The sequence below is a fragment of the Spea bombifrons genome, chromosome 9, assembly GCF_027358695.1.
Source record: "Spea bombifrons isolate aSpeBom1 chromosome 9, aSpeBom1.2.pri, whole genome shotgun sequence".
Lineage (NCBI taxonomy): Eukaryota > Metazoa > Chordata > Amphibia > Anura > Pelobatidae > Spea > Spea bombifrons.
In genome coordinates, this window is record NC_071095.1 from 11,565,638 (window position 1) to 11,582,550 (window position 16,913).

Sequence of the window (16,913 nt, forward strand, 5' to 3'; positions counted from 1 at the left end):
TCTGAGGAATATTATTGGTTATAATGACATTAATTTTTTTGAATTGTAATAATAATAGTTATTATTAGATTTTTGTTCTGGAATAATAATAGTAATAATTATTATTATTATACATACCAATACCCCCTGGAGGATGGGGGTGTTTGCCCCGGGGGTGGGGCTTTCCCTGCCCCCCCTCCTGTGTGTTTTGGGGTACTCAGTGCTGCCCCCCTCCCTCGGCGGAGTGTGGGGTAGGAGGAGGCAAGATGGCGGCGCTGTGACTGACACACTGGGCCCGGGCACGGAGGGCGGAGACACCGGGCGACGGCGGTAGCAGCGGAGAGTCGGGATCACTGAACCCAAGGCTTCCCGCCAACACGAAGGGGGCCCCGGGGCCCGGCACCAGCACTTGGCGCCAGCCGGGAGGGGACACCCATTGAGCCAGGGGACACGCGGCGTGTGCAGCAGGAAAGGCCGGGGGTCCGGGGCCTGGAGGCGGAGCCTGTCCGGCCGCACGAGTCAGGAGAGCCCGAGGATTGGGGCCTGTCATATCGGGGGGGAACGGGAGAGCCTGGGGACTAGGCCCTTTTGCACCGGCTACTAGTGACAGGAAAGCCTGGGGACTAGGGCCTACAGTAGGGTGTAACGTGAGAGGAGATCCCTGGGACTAGGCCCTGCCGTACGGTGTAACGTGTGAGGGGAACGCGGGGACTAGGCCCTGCTGTACGGGATAGTGTGTAAGGAGAGTTCGGGGACTAGGCCCTGCCCTACGTGGTAACGTGTGAGGAGACTAGGAATTAGGCCCAGGTCTCTGGGGAAAGGTCGGAGGTTAAGTCTTGTCCGCAGGACTAGGTGTCTGAGGCAAGGCCAGGGGTTGGGCCTTCGGCGGTACTAGTGTGAGCGGGAACTGGGGCCTTCGCACTGCGGTTGAGAGCAGAGCCCAGAGAAGGGGCCCGTGTACTGGGTCACTCGTGTCAGCGGAACCCGGTACCGGACCGAGTATATCCCGGGGCGGCACCATGACCGACACCCGGCGGCGGGTCAAGGTCTACACCTTAAACGAGGAGCGGCAGTGGGACGACCGGGGCACCGGCCATGTGTCCTCCGGCTACGTGGAGAGGCTGAAGGGCATGTCCCTGCTGGTGCGGGCCGAGAGCGACGGTGAGTACCGGGACGGGGTTAATGAGAACATTACTGCGGGTAATAACCGGGGTACGAACCCCAAGCCTGGGGCAACAGCAGAGTAATAACCGGGGTGAGAATGATATGATCTGGGTATTATTACTGTGCTCTCCATAACCTCCATAGCTCTATAATATAATTACCGTACCCTGGACTCCTATACAATGTATATATATATATATATAATATAATTATTATACCCCCATACACTGGACTCGTATACTATATATATATATATATATATTATTATACCCTATACGCTGGACTCGTATACAATGTGTATATATATAATACAATTATTGTACCCCATACCCTGGACTCGTATACAATGTATATATGTAATATAATTATTATACCCCATACCCTGGACTCGTATACAATGTGTATATATATATATATATATATATATATATATATATATATATATATATATAATATTATTATTATACCCCATACCCTGGACTCATATACAGATAATATAACACTTTTCTTGTGCTGTTGCCCCTGTCTGGGTACTTATCCGGGTATTTATCATTCTCTGGCTGTAAATACCCAGCCTGGGAGTAATATGATATTAATATAACCTGTAAATACCCCACGCCAGGGGCCATAGAGTGCAGTAATAATTGTATTTAATGGATTTACCCAGCCTTGGGCTACAGGGTAATTATTATTAATGGGGTTCATACGCCTGGGGTCACTCCATGACAATTGAAATTGTGTACGTATACCCCCAACACATTATCTGGGGGCCACACACCGTAATACTGATCTCTTAATATATACTCAGGGCAGGGTATAAACAGCACGATAATTGCAGAATATTGGTTATTAATAGTAACTTAGGAAGTGTAATTAATATTAGAAGGGAGACGGAAACCCCTAAACAGGAGGGACGCGTCCAGAGAGTGCGAAGTATTTACTAACCCGGCACTAATCGATAATGTTACCCGTTTGTTACATTGATGCACACGAATTCCCCCATTCCGCTGCTTGGGTCTCCGCGGGTATCCACATCACTTATACGGAGCGATACATTGTTTTCACATTGACCCCTCAATTGGCTCTTTGTAAATGATAGTCATTGAGAGGGTGGTAGATAAGTAGGTAAGTGGAGCAGCCTCCCAGCAGAAGTGGTAGAGGGTAATACAGTGAGGGTATTAAACATGCATGGGATGGACATACGGCTCCTGAATCTAAGAGGAGACCAACGGCTGATTAAGGTTTGAGTCTTTACAGCAGGAGAAACGGGGGACTAGACGGGGACCGGATGGGGGCCGATCTGCCCACAGGTTCTGGGTTTCAAAATAACCACAACTCGCCGTTTAGTAAATGAACCCCAAAGGTCTTTAGAAAGAGCGGTTCTGGTGGGAAGTGTTATGTGTGGAGACCGGTTTCCATGGCGATAGCTTCACAATAAACTGGAATAAAGATGACATTTAGGGCGATTTATCATTTCTTCTTCAGCTTCATCCAGTAAATGCTGCCGTTCTTATGCCGATGTGTAAAATTCAGGCGATGCTCTGTTTTTTGGGTGGTATTTAATGATTTCGGCGATCGGTAGTAATTGTTTGGACGCCGGGAGCCGCCGGCGGTGCGTTTGGGTACGGAGTACCAGCGTGCGGGTGACGCGGGCCCACGGTGGGTTATTTTTGGGTGATGTGACGGGGCTGCCGCGCGCTCGTCGTACGAGACGATTATCCGGGAACTCGCTGACACCACGGGGCTCGCAAAAAGCAATTAATATTCTATTTAGCGGTCGTCACGACGCTGATAATTATTTCACTTTTATTTCCTTCTTTAAGAAGAGCGATATGATTCTAATAAACCAACGACGCCACGGCCTAAGGTGTAATAAAATTAGAAACGTTTAATGCTTATAAAACAAGCCTCGGAGGTTTATATGCCGTCTCCGTGACAACGGCCCAGCGACAGGCATTTAGAGTATATCTCACGCTTAAATCATCTTATTTAGGGTATTTGATGTTTAGGTTTTTGCATTTGTTTTCATTATTGCTAATGGCGGGCAGTTCTCATTGGCCAGGATAACAGAAATATCAGCGGGAAGGTAACATTATTTAAAATATTATATATTTTCTTATTTTATCTAATATATCATATTATAAATGACTCCAGGAAGCTCCTTCTCGATATCTCTAGAAATATACATATTTCCTGACTTAATTCACAAAATTCGTCTAAAATGAGCCCCAACCCCAGTATTTTTACCCCAAATATTCATCTCTCGCCTGATTTCATGTGACTTACGCACAAAAAAACACTATTCGATGTAACGTCATAAACGCGGAACCCGTGAATACCTGCTCTGAAATTCAAATGTTATTCACGGAAAATCGCACCTAACATACGGAAAGTCGTTTATCCCCCTCGTTACACTCCGTATAAACACACGACTGGTCAAAAGTTTGGGGTCATTGCTTTGGGAAGAAGAATCTCTTCATAGGCGTACAGAGGCCCTTTATCACTCCCATCACTCCTGGGTTCCAATGGCCCTTTATCACTCCCATCACTCCTGTGTTCCAATGGCCCTTTATCACTCCCATCACTCCTGTGTTCCAATGGCCCTTTATCACTCCCATCACTCCTGTGTTCCAATGGCCCTTTATCACTCCCATCACTCCTGTGTTCCAGTGGCCCTTTATCACTCCCATCACTCCTGTGTTCCAGTGGCCCTTTATCACTCCCATCACTCCTGTGTTCCAATGGCCCTTTATCACTCCCATCACTCCTGTGTTCCAATGGCCCTTTATCACTCCCATCACTCCTGTGTTCCAATGGCCCTTTATCACTCCTGTGTTCCAATGGACCTTTATCACTCCCATCACTCCTGTGTTCCAATGGCCCTTTATCCCTCCCATCACTCCTGTGTTCCAGTGGCCCTTTATCACTCCCATCACTCCTGTGTTCCAATGGCCCTTTATCACTCCCATCACTCCTGTGTTCCAGTGGCCCTTTATCACTCCCATCACTCCTGTGTCCCAATGGCCCTTTATCACTCCCATCACTCCTGTGCTCCAATGGCCCTTTATCACTCCCATCACTCACTGGTCCAAGTTTAAGTTTAGAAGACCCTTTTGCAATTATATTACAGCCAGAGAGTCCCTTGGTTTCCATGGAAACAGCTCAGTGACCCCAAACTTTTGAACGTCGGTGTAATTGTGGAAGCCGGGTAGAAGGCTGTATTACTGGTGTTTGTTGCGGTATTTATTGTGTGAACTTTGCTCTCGATGTTGTAAATAAAGGCAGGCTTTCCCGCTATCTCCAGGCCTTATCAGTGCCGTGAATTTATCCGCCGATCAGCATGAAACCTCGAGAGTCTCCCGAGGGCGACTTTGTTTGGAGCGTCTCTCGTACAAATATTGACGTTTATTATTTTTTTTGTAATGTTGAAATAATTTAGCATTAGAAACAAACACATGCGCGTTTACAAACGTTCCAAATGTCGCAAACCCAAGGGAGCCGTTTGGTTTTTTTTTTTCTACATATTCCCGATTTAACGGCACTTTTATTCATTTAACTCTTACAGTTTATTTTTACATTTAATTTTTGGAACTTTTTTCCCAATTTCTCCCAATATCTCTGGATTTATTCACGGAACGGTCGAGCGTTGCCTTTACTTTTCTCTGATGATAGTTTATACATTGTCAAGGGCCGTGAAAGCCGCAGCTGCTGCAGAAGCTCTTGCTCGGCAGTCAGGAGAGTGCCGCAGCATCTGAGAGATTTCCGTCCCGCGAGCGGCCCCGGACAAGCTAATTCTGGCCCCTGGTCTTCTTATGAAAGATAACGATAGCTTTATATATACCACCAATAAACTGAATGGTAATTTCCTCCTGTCTGCGATAAAACGCACCTTTAATCTTATTCTGTATTTTTTATTCTCAGGCTCTCTCCTGTTGGAGTCCAAGATTAACCCCAACACTGCCTACCAGAAGCAGCAGGTAAGCGTTTCCCGTATACCCGTTACCTTGTATCTGACCCCCGGCGGTGGAAGCCGAATCCCGATACAGCCGCCTCGTCACTCGGGTGCCTTTATAACCCCCGGCAGCGAAGTACTGCAGATAATCTGAGGGGAAACGCTCTGTTTTCTTCCCAGGACACGTTGATTGTGTGGTCGGAAGCTGAAAATTATGACCTGGCTCTTAGCTTTCAGGAAAAGGCTGGCTGTGATGAGATTTGGGAGAAGATATGTCAGGTACTGCGACGCTCGATGTTTATTTAATGTTTCACTTGCAGATCTTTTCTTTGGGGGGTTGACAAGTAAACCACATTGTAATTGTTAGTTTTAACCCCCAAAGGTCAATGGGTTGTCCTTAAACCCATTAAAAACAATGCATTGTGAGCCCGTGCGTGTACGGCCTTTGTCATGAAGGGGTTAAAGGCCTTTTTTTAAGGCTGGACGGACCCCTTGATGTCCGTAACTGAATGAATAAACACAGGCTTTCGTTTCCCTTCGATGACCCCGATGCTTTCGTGTTTATCTTAAGGTTCAGGGGAAGGACCCTTCTGTGGACATCACCCAAGACCTGGTGGATGAGTCGGAAGAGGAGCGCTTCGATGACATGTCCTCTCCCGGCTTGGAGTTACCGCCTTGTGAATTAAGTCGTCTTGAAGAGATCGCCGAGGTTGTGGCTTCTTCTCTACCCTCTCCGCTCCGCCGGGAGAAGCTTTCGCTGGCCCTGGAGAACGAGGGCTACATCAAAAAGCTCCTTGAACTTTTCCACGTTTGCGAAGACTTGGAAAACGTCGAAGGGTTACACCACTTGTACGAAATCATCAAGGGCATCTTCCTGTTAAACCGAACTGCGCTGTTTGAGGTCATGTTTTCTGAAGACTGCATCATGGACGTTATCGGGTGCTTGGAGTACGACCCGTCTCTGTCCGTGCAGAGAAAGCACAGGGAGTTTCTCACAAAGACTGCGAAGTTCAAAGAGGTGATTCCCATCTCCGACTCGGAACTCAAACAAAAAATCCACCAGACCTACAGAGTTCAGTATATTCAAGATGTCGTCTTGCCGACCCCTTCTGTGTTTGAAGAGAATATGTTGTCAACGCTTCACTCCTTCATATTTTTTAACAAAGTGGAGATAGTTGGCATGTTACAGGTATGTGGAGGAAAGGGGCGCGATGTCGCATCAGAGCCCTCTGTTAACGGGCAAAAGACGCTGCGCTGCGGCTCCCAAAAACGTATATGTATTTTTAATTTTGGGTTCTGTGACCGCTGTAAAAGTTACCGTCACAGGGTGAAGAATGTGTGCAAGTCTTGGCTATATACCTAATTATTTTTATCCATAGTGGTAATAAAACCAATATAGATTAAAATATTAGTTATATGAAGTGATGCCAACGTCAGGACAAACACTTTACGAACGCAAGGCTTCCTTTCTATGTCTCGATTTCGCTGACGCTAAATGATGGCTTATACAGTAATCATGGTTGCAGACGGCAGCCATGGAACATGTATACTCTTCGTAGGTGTTCATGGTGGGAAGGATGTTTTACTTTGCTGAGTGGATGGTAAGTAAGTAGCGCAGACTTCCGGCAGAAGTGAGGGAGGGGATTTAAACCCGCTTGGGGTCCAAGACGAGACAAGAGACTAATCAAGGTTTGAGTATTTAAAGAAGGAAACACTGGCAAACTAGATGGGCCGATCGGGGGCCAACCTGCCTTCGGTTTCTGTACACGGCTAAATGTGTGTGGCTTTTTCAATGACCTTTTTAGGTCGGTTTACAAACTTTGCGGAATTGTATCGTGTATGAGGTATCGCTTTTGTTGTGAACGCGGAGCTGTTCGTTATCTCCAGCGGAAGAAATACCTGTGAGGACGTTAATGTATACGCTGTACATACAGGGATTGAATCGGGTTCTCAGTGGCCCTTAAACGTGGATTTATTATTTAAGCGTTTAAAAGCCGTAGAGGCCGACGTACTTCTGGGTGTCGAGCGCACTAAATCCAAAGCAAAAAAAAAAACAACTTTTCTGTGTTTGTTTTATTCCGACCTTGGACTGTTAGCGGTGACATTTTATTTTCTTGTTTTGGGTTATATTTTTTGTGTGTGTATATATATATATATATTATATGCATATTAGTATTTTATATTTGTTCATTAGACACAAGTAGACGTGGTTGCCAATATTTAAGTGAAATGTTTTTGGTGGGTGCTTTGACGTTCGCGGGCCGCTGTAGTGACGTCTTCATATAATATAAATAATATATAATATATATATAAAATAATATAAACGGATTTCCCACAGGTAACTGGTTATTGGGACCAAATCAAAGCTCTGCAATAAGTATTTCTCTATCTGTTCCGATGGCCTAAACGTGAGATCGATTGCGTTGTGGGCGTTTAAAATGCTGATCGTTTGCCTTTCTTCCTATTCTAGGAAGATGAGAAATTTTTAACAGAGTTATTTGCACACCTCACAGACGAAGCTACGGTTGACGAGAAGAGGCAGGAGCTGGTAAGACGCCAAAGTATTCGCTTTACCACTAGAGGGGGCTACTGTGCAAGGGTGGGATTTACCGAACGGCCTCAGAGCTACATGATCGCTACGCTAGGGAGACTGCTGTGTCTGTTTTACATTAATTATATAAATTGTGTACGTTTCTGGTGCTCCCCACCTTTGCAGGTCATTTTGGCTGCTGTGATGCGTAGAATTGCCTAATCTGTGTCCCCTTTTCAGGTAAATTTTCTGAAGGAGTTCTGTGCGTTCTCCCAGACGTTACAACCTCAAAACAGAGACACGTTCTTCAAGACCTTGTCCAATATGGGCATTTTGCCAGCGCTGGAAGTGATTTTAGTGAGTTGGAATCCTGGTTTGTTTTTTTTTCCCGCTATTTAATAAGTAATCCGGTGATTTGGGTTTTATTGTTTTATTGGGACTGTTATTCAGCTTGTGGTTCGGTAACAAATTCATCGTATCCTCGTCTGGGGAAAACAGCAGCTTAAAGGGACCCTCCGAGCCCCATAAACCGTCACCAATGAAGAATGCGTATCGTCGTACTTTGTGACTACCTTAATATGCACGCTGTACATCCCACCAAATGTATATAATGGGCCATAGGCGTCCTACAGGATGAGGGGTAAACGCTTTGTGGGCAGCTCTGGATGAATAATGCTATACGGTCCCTGTTTGTTGCTTTCAGGGCATGGATGACACGCAGGTCCGAAGTGCAGCCACGGATATTTTTTCTTACTTGGTTGAATATAATCCCTCCATGGTGCGAGAGTTTGTCATGCAGGAGTCTCAGCAGAACGATGATGTAAGTTACGATCCTCCCGGTAATCGCTGCCCCCGCTTTCGCCGGACTTGACTTCTTTTTATCGTATTAAACGTCTGCTGGTGGCCTGCTCCCTTTTTGTGTTCTTTTTCTCATACTCGTATGTAACCGAGCCGGTTTGTCCCGTCCACAGGATATATTGCTGATAAATCTCATCATAGAACATATGATTTGTGACACGGATCCTGAACTCGGTGGTGCTGTACAACTCACAGGACTTCTCCGAACGCTGGTTGACCCGGAGAACATGCTGGCGACAACCAGTGTGAGTGACCCCTTCAGACTGTCTATCGCTGAAAGCCACGTGGATTATGTGTTTTGCCTCTCTCTATACTGTGCTGGTCTCTAAACATGCCTTGTGATGTCGCAGTGTAACATTGTATCCTTTCGGAATATACTTAATTACCACACAGCACCGTACATTGTATCTCCTCATACCCATAATCGCTAATGCTTTTCTTTGGCAATTATATAAGGCTTTCTTTGTGCCATAAAGTTCTTTCGAGTCATTTTGAATACGTCTGTCAATCTTTTGAACGAGTTAATTAACCAAAACGATCGTATTTTATTAGAAAACGGAGAAGACGGAGTTCCTGGGTTTCTTCTACAAACACTGCATGCACGTGCTCACCGCGCCGTTACTGGCCAACACCACGGAGGAGAAGCCCAGCAAAGGTTAGCATGGAGGCTCCTGTCAGTTTAACTGTTTTTGGGGTATTCACGCCGTGTCTGGGCGCCGGTGGTTTATTTTATCTTGTTTTTTGGCAAATTGTTTGTTTGCGACCGGAATGCCGTGAGGTGTGAGTGTGGACTCGACTTCCGTTACCCAGAGGAAGCGATGCTTTGTCTTTGGGCAAAGCTCGAACCCTTTTGAGTCTTCTCTGTATAATAACTCGTCGTCTTTCGTGGCAGATGATTTTCAGACAGCCCAGCTGCTGGCGTTGATCTTGGAACTGCTGACCTTCTGTGTGGAGCATCATACCTACCATATAAAAAATTACATCATCAACAAGGACATCTTGCGCAGAGTGCTCGTTCTCATGTCTTCCGTGCATTCTTTCCTGGCCTTATGTGAGTAAAACAGCTGCCTAATTCATATTAAACGTCTGGGGCGATTACGATGAAGTGCCAGCTTTCCGCAGCCTTTCCACCGGACTCTGTACAGCCCGAGCCGTCATGGGATTGTGGGTTTTCCTTATAAAATCTTGTAAATCCAGTCTGGGGTTTTATTAAATGGTTAATATATTTCTAAAGACAAATTCCGACACCTTTTAATAGCGAATGTACTGTGAAACCTTCCGTTTCCTATGGAAAATTGTACTTTTCTAACTGATGCCATGTGACCTTTCTATAAAAGTGCAAAATAAACTCTTAAATTCAGTTGTTGAGGGTTTAATTTATTTATTGTGAATGCTTCTAGGTGCTCTTCGATTTATGAGGAAGATCGTGGGCCTGAAGGACGAATTCTACAATCGGTACATTGTGAAGAGTTTCTTGTTTGAACCTGTGGTCAAGGCCTTTCTCAACAACGGCTCCCGATACAATCTCCTGAACTCCGCCATCATAGAAATCTTTGAATATGTCCGCGTGGTGAGTGTGGTCTCTTGCATTTGATTATTTGCTTCCAAAGGGCGTTTAAAACCCCCCTCTACCCTCTCTTTAAATCCCGTGGACGCTTGGGGCATGCGCAGCGCTGTTCATTCTAATTGTCGAAGTTCCGTAAACCAAACCCGGATGTAACGCGTACCTTTTGCCTTTTTTTTTTTCCTGACAGGAAGATATAAAATCATTAACATCCCACATCATCGAAAATTACTGGAAAGCTCTGGAGGACATCGATTACGTGCAGACTTTCAAAGGACTTAAACTACGCTACGATCAGCAAAGGGAGAGACAAGATAATCCTAAACTTGACAGGTAAATAAACCTCCGTCGGTCCCTGTGTTCTCCCCGCCTGCCCTTCTCAGCGCATCTCGTCATATTCCGACTCCTTTAAGCAATGACTTGTTCTAGGACAGCTCTTTAAAGCCTGGGATAACCTTCTTGTCTTCCTCCTTGCCTGTCAGTGGTTTTGTTTATGCCCAGACTGTAGACCTCGGTGCTGGGAATGGTCAGATACTATTGATTTATTACTACTAGTGATTTATTACTACTAGTGATTTATTACTACTAGTGATTTATTACTACTAGTGATTTACTACTACTAGTGATTTATTACTAGTGAATTATCCCGTTCCAGGCAGCAGTTTGGTCTTTTAGCGGACCTCATTCGGTGGAAACGATGATATCAGCACTTGGTGGTTTCACAGACTGTGGTTTCAATGTTTTACCAGGACCTGTAGTTGCAGGGGCTTTAAGAGTTTACCCACGCTCATGGTTCTTGTTCCGTGAACCTGTTGGGTGTTATCTCGTCTCCCGAGCCCGTCGGGTGTTATCTCGTCTCCCGAGCCCGTCGGGTGTTATCTCGTCTCCTGAGCCCGGCGGGCGTTATCTCGTCTCCCGAGCCCGCCGGGCGTTATCTCGTCTCCCGAGCCCGTCGGGCGTTATCTCGTCTCCTGAGCCCGTCGGGTGTTATCTCGTCTCCCGAACCTGTCGGGTGTTATCTCGTCTCCCGAGCCCGGCGGGCGTTATCTCGTCTCCCGAGCCCGTCGGGCGTTATCTCGTCTCCTGAGCCCGTCGGGCGTTCCCTCGTCTCCTGAGCCCGTCGGGCGTTATCTCGTCTCCCAAGCCCATCGGGCGTTATCTCGTCTCCCGAGCCCGTCGGGCGTTATCTCGTCTCCTGAGCCCGTCGGGCGTTCCCTCGTCTCCTGAGCCCGTCGGGCGTTATCTCGTCTCCCAAGCCCATCGGGCGTTATCTCGTCTCCCGAGCCCGTCGGGCGTTATCTCATCTCCTGTTACTCCTTTTGTAGAAAAATAAAAAAAAAAAAATCCCTGGTTATTACTGGAAAATTATTTAGAGTGAACTGCAAGTAGAATGCCAGCCAGTTGGAAATATTACTGACGTGACGATCAATCTCTTCCTCTGCAGCATGAGATCCATCCTCCGGAATCACAGGTACCGAAGAGACGCTCGTTCTTTGGAAGACGAAGAAGAGATGTGGTTTAACACGGATGAGGATGATTTAGAAGATACAGAACCAGTGGTGCTTCCCTCAGACAAAATAAAGAATAACGATGATCTGATGGATCCTATAAGCAAATTCATGGAAAGAAAGAAATGTAAGTCTAGAGATGCAGGGCCAGGCAGTCAGTGCGTACATCAGCCGCTTCTTTTTCGGTTTAGATTATATTTTCCTAAATACGAAATAAGTATGGTTTAACGGAACAGCCTGGGTTGGGAAGCAGAAGCTGGGATCGCTGGCTCACGTTGCGGGTATTTTGTTGGCCGGGTGAGATCCGTGCGATGTCCGCGCGGTGCGATGATATAAAGCAAGGCGCAGGTCACCGACGTTCTCTTCTTGTGACTTTCAGTAAAAGAGACTGAAGAGAAAGAGGTCATTCTGAAGACCAACCTCTCCGGCCGCCAGAATCCAAGCTTTAAGCTTTCGTTTTCCGGGGCAGCCAAGACGAACCTCACCAGCCAATCAGCAGCGAGCGCCCTGCCCGGGTCTCCCACGTCCCCCGGATCCCCAGGTTCTCCCGGATCTCCAGGGTCTATTTCCAAAAGCACATCTCAGACGACAGCTATTACCACAAAGGTAACTATTCCCACAAGCCGACTCTAGGGGGGGGGGTTCGGAACCAGGTGGGGGGGGTATATTATCATCTAGATATACGTTGATTTAAACTAGAAGAAATGTGCAGCTCCCTACACTAAAAATTCACTGGGAACGGGCTTGGTGGTAAAAGACGTTTTAATCCCCCTTGTCTGTAATTCAGCTGCAGACTGCCAGGGGTTGGGCATGCGCGGGGCACTCATGCCGTCTTTGTTCTCAGGGAGGTCTCGTAGGACTCGTGGATTATCCAGACGATGACGAGGAAGATGACGATACGGACGAAGAGGAGAAGGAAGAGACTCTACCGATCGCAAAGAAGGCAAGGCTTGGCTCTTAATACCAGCAACAGCTCTGACAACTCCCGTCGAGACTCGCTGTCCGATCTCCGGCAAACACCGAAAACACACAGATCTCACCCCAGTTCTGCGAGCAAATTTGACACAAACCAACGCGTAGATTTCTGCTCATCAAGTGCCAATTCCAAGGAGCACGAGGAGAGAGGGAGGTATCGAACGAAAGGACCGAAGCCTTTGTACTCTCCCGGTTTAGACCACACTTTGCCCTTTTCTCAGGGAAGGAAAAAAAAAAAAAAAACGTAAATAAATAATAATAAAAAACAAAAAAAAAGCCAACGGGGCAGGAGTTTGTCAGTGAACTCTGGATTGGCTGGTCGGGTGCTCCAATCAGATGATGCGTAACAGAGGAGAGGTTCCGGAACGCCATTCAGAAGAGGATTTTTGTGCAGCTACGGTGGATGCCAGCACTTCTCTTTGGGTGGAATATTTCTGCCTTTGGGGATTCACACATCCTGAACATTTTCTCATTGCCACAACACGTTTTAAAATCCTCGCTGGGGAGGGACAATTAGAACGTTTTTTGCCCCCTTTATGTTTTTGGGTTTTTCTTTTTTTTTTTTTTTTAATAAAAAATTGTCTCCCTCACGCCCTTAAAACTGCAGATTTCTTTTGGAGGTGTCGGGGTAATTCTCCAGCCCCCCTTAATTAAAGATTGAGTGGAATTCTAGATCTGGTCATTTGGTGTCATGATTTTTACAATAATTTTTTTTAATTATTATTTCTGTCTGCCCCGAGTGTATGCTGAGTCGTTGGATATATTTGGGACCATTAAATTTTTTTCCATGTAATATAATAACTGTTGTGATGGTTACCTGCTTTGTGTTTCTAGCTCCCAGTGTCGGAATTCTCACTTCTTTTTTTTAGTTGGATTTGTTGTTTAGTGTTGAAGGTTCTATTAGGAAATGTAAAATTCTGAAATTACAAAACTATTTAAAAAAAAAAAAAATGTCATTTTCTGTTATGGGCCTTTCTCGATGTGTCAGGTTTAAGCTTTTTATTAAAATATTTTCTTACTGGCCTAGAATTCCTCCTTGTAGGAATACGTTATGGCATGTGCCCAGGTGTTACATTTGGTCTTTATCTCCCCCAAAAAGTTTAGAAGTACAACATCCTAAAATCACCGCAGAAGAGTTAAGAGCCGCAGCTTTCAGTATTAAAATAAATCTTTAAATTATCCCAAAATAGGTACGGAATCAGTCGGGAAATGTGTTCTAGAAACAAGACGTCTTATTAGAGGGGCGAACATGGTGCTAAAATATTTATTGATCCCTTTGCAGAAATGTTAACGGTCCGTTGATCGATGTAAGATTTTCTTTTGCTTTTAATTAGGCCGACGCGTATAACGACCGCGACCTGCCTGGGTCCCAAATACGAGGTTTGTAAACCACAAAACTCTCCAAATTTAGTTACGTTAAGAAGAAAAAAAAAAAAACAAACCGGCGAAGTCCTGAGTCTAGACGGGCAATCTAGAATGTGAAGGGTTTCTCATTATTTTTTGCCGCTGTGCAGCTGACGAGTGTTTTATGTGTTTTGTTACTATTAAATAAAAACGATTCTACGCATTTGCACAAAAAACAGAAGTATTTAAGGTTCCTTTGAAGAAAAAGCACAAATTTATAAATAAATGGGGCTGTACGTAAAGCGTTAGTCGTCGGGGAGCTGCGGCCGGTCCGGATCGAGTACTTTCCTGCCGCGTTCGTCAGATGTCTATCCCGCGATTCCGCGTACGATCCGCTCCGGAGAGGCTCTGTATGGGGAAATAAAAGTGGTGAATGGCTGCGTTAAGCGGTTTGGGGGGCTGATGAACCAGCCGTGAACTCACAGCCTCTTCCGTGCGTCGAGGAGGCCGGTACTCTCCTGCCCGTCGGCCGCGCTTCCCCGCGCATGGACTGTAAATAAGAAAGGCGTCTGGCCTCCCCCTCCGCATTGTCTTCAGGGAGCTGTTTGTAGGGGTTGCTAGGAGAAGGCTTGGGAGACGTGAATTATTCACTCAACCGGCCAACGGAAAAAAAAACACTCGGCGACTTTTATTTCTTATGCAAACTTCTAGAGAAGAGATAGAAACCTCTTCGCGGCGTCTGGTTTGTTGTCTGTTTTTTTTTTCCCGCGTTGCGCTGCTCTGTCTGATGTCATTTTAACTTAAAACGAGAAACCCTCCAAATTTAGTTTTGAAGCGTCCAATCGCTTTGAAGTATTTTATTCTGCGTCTCACGGCGTTCCGGGTCAATGCAGAGGATTCTGGGCACGCAAACCAGAAAAAAAATGTTACAATCCATACTTTATGGACATGCCGGCAGAATACGGGTTTAAGCCGCAACAAATATACATTTTAAAGTTTCAAATTTGGATTAAAGTCACCTGCCCCTGACCTCCAGGAGGTGATTCCCTATCTTGGGAGATGTGTTGTGAGTTTGTAGGCAGATTATTGGGCGGTGGTTTCTAGATTAAAGTTGGCTGTCTCTAACTGTAGAGGGTGGTTGATAAATGGAACAGCCACCTGGCAGTGGTGGTAGAGGGTAATACAGTGAGGGTATTAAGCATGCATGGGATAGGCATACGGCTCCTGAATCTAAGACGAGACCAACGACTGATTAAGGATTGAGTCTTTACAGCAGGAGGAACGGGTGACTAGACGGGGGCCGGATGGGAGCCGATCCGGCAGCGGGTTTTTGTCTCTGGCAGATGTTAAATTCTCTATTGAGCAAAATACCAGCGATGAGGGTGACGCTTTTCAGCTCTTATAAGTTAAAACCTTTAAAACTATAGCAGCTCCACATGCTCTGTGAATCCTTAATGTGGCCGCTAGATGGCGCCAGAGCTTTCTCAATGGAGTTCAAACAATGGCTGATTGTTACATTGAGTCCCACAGCAGAAACATTAAAATCAACGTCAACCGAAAGGATATCTTTATCTTAAAATCAGCCGATTTATCTGTTAAGTGTTTCTTCAATTTAGCCTTGAATATGTTCTGGAGTGCACTGAGGTGGTAGTCGATAAGTGCAACAGCCTCCCAGCAGAGGTGGTAGCGGGTAATACAGTGAGGGTATTAAACATGCATGGGATAGACATACGGCTCCTGAATCTAAGACGAGGCCAACGACTGATTAAGGTTTGAGTCGTTACAGCGGGAGAAACGGGCGACTAGACGGGGGCCGGATGGGGCCGATCTGCTGGGGGTTCTCTCCTGCTCTATTAAATGTGTTAAGCAGACCGTCTCGTCCTCCTTCCGCTGCGGTTATCGTTGAAGCGCCGGAGTGAACTCCACGCGGGGTATAAAGTTTCACTCGCTGGAGGCTTTAACGCGATATCCTTATCCTGCGATGAGGCCCCCCCCCCGGATGTATCTTATTGGAAGCGTCCTGCCTGCCCTTTACGATTAATATTATTGTTATTGTTGTTTTTGCTGTTATTAGCGTTATTATTTTTATTGTTGTTATTTGTTTGTACGCAGTGCAGACGTCTCAGTTGCTGGCCGCCCGGTTTTATGGGCCGTTTAATGAGAATTCGGGACCTGATTTCCAAGCGTTGATATTTTTGGAATCGCACAAAGTTTCGGTAACAACGGCAGCCGTTCCGGTGACCCCCGCGAGGAATTCCCACATGCCGTGCGGGCCGGGGGCAAAGGCTTCTGGGATGGCGATGGCTGAATGGGCTGCAGCTGGAATTACCCCCCCGACCCCACAGATCGGCCGCAAACAATAGCCCCGGAGCACGAGGGCAAACAATGCGACGGCTGCCGGTCCCGTCACGAGGAATTCCCTCCATCCCTCCTTAACCCTGTGTGTGCCAGAGACTTCCTTAACACGGTGCAACTCGGTGGGTTTATAACAGGGGGGTAATAAGGCATCACTGGTGCAGCATCGCATACCCCGACCTAGAAAGACATTATGTTTTGGTGGTAGATGCCCCCTTACCCCCCCAATCGTGCCCCTCTGCCCCCCGTTTCCAGGCCGGGTAACTCGGTTATACTCGGATGCCGTTCTGAGCGGACGTATAATCCCCGCCGTTCTCTCCCACGCAGCGGCGATAATTACTGCTTCAGAGAAAATGTACGATCTCTTCCTAATTTCAAGTTACAGCCGGATCGGCCCCAGCCGGCCCCCCGCCTAATCTGCCTTCTTCTCCTTAATCAGTCGTTGGTCTCGTCTTAGATTCAGGAGCCGTATGTCTAATAAATATAATAATAAATATAATAGTTAATAAATACATCTAATAATAAATCTAATAATAATAAATATAATAGTAATAAATAATAATAATAATAATAATAATAATGGGCTGGTGGGGTCGCCCTGGGTCACCCCTCTCGGGCACGTGGACTTGCTGGGGACAGGTGCAGCGGACAGTACCCCCCGGCACAGCCCAGCCCAGCCAGTCC

At 46.3% G+C, this 16,913-nt stretch overlaps 1 protein-coding gene across 1 annotated transcript; it reads left to right on the forward strand.

Moving 5' to 3' along the window:
• The first annotated feature begins 236 nt into the window (after nt 1-236).
• On the forward strand, nt 237-13,202 carry PPP4R3A (protein phosphatase 4 regulatory subunit 3A). The gene is made up of 15 exons (XM_053475021.1): nt 237-1,140; nt 5,065-5,120; nt 5,276-5,374; nt 5,667-6,284; nt 7,566-7,643; nt 7,866-7,982; nt 8,329-8,445; nt 8,597-8,728; nt 9,036-9,138; nt 9,376-9,534; nt 9,884-10,053; nt 10,238-10,380; nt 11,492-11,682; nt 11,935-12,161; nt 12,400-13,202. The coding sequence occupies exons 1-15, from the start codon at nt 999-1,001 to the stop codon at nt 12,514-12,516; spliced, it is 2,469 nt and encodes an 822-aa protein (XP_053330996.1). The 5' UTR covers nt 237-998; the 3' UTR covers nt 12,517-13,202.
• The last annotated feature ends 3,711 nt before the right edge of the window (nt 13,203-16,913 follow it).

Bases quoted from the DNA above. Each gene is read 5' to 3' on its own strand.
- PPP4R3A (XM_053475021.1), top strand. From the start codon at position 999: ATGACCGACACCCGGCGGCGGGTCAAGGTCTACACCTTAAACGAGGAG. The intron at 8,729-9,035 runs GTGAGTGACCCC...GTATTTTATTAG, and splicing joins ACATGCTGGCGACAACCAGT to AAAACGGAGAAGACGGAGTT. The intron at 9,139-9,375 runs GTTAGCATGGAG...CTTTCGTGGCAG, and splicing joins GGAGGAGAAGCCCAGCAAAG to ATGATTTTCAGACAGCCCAG.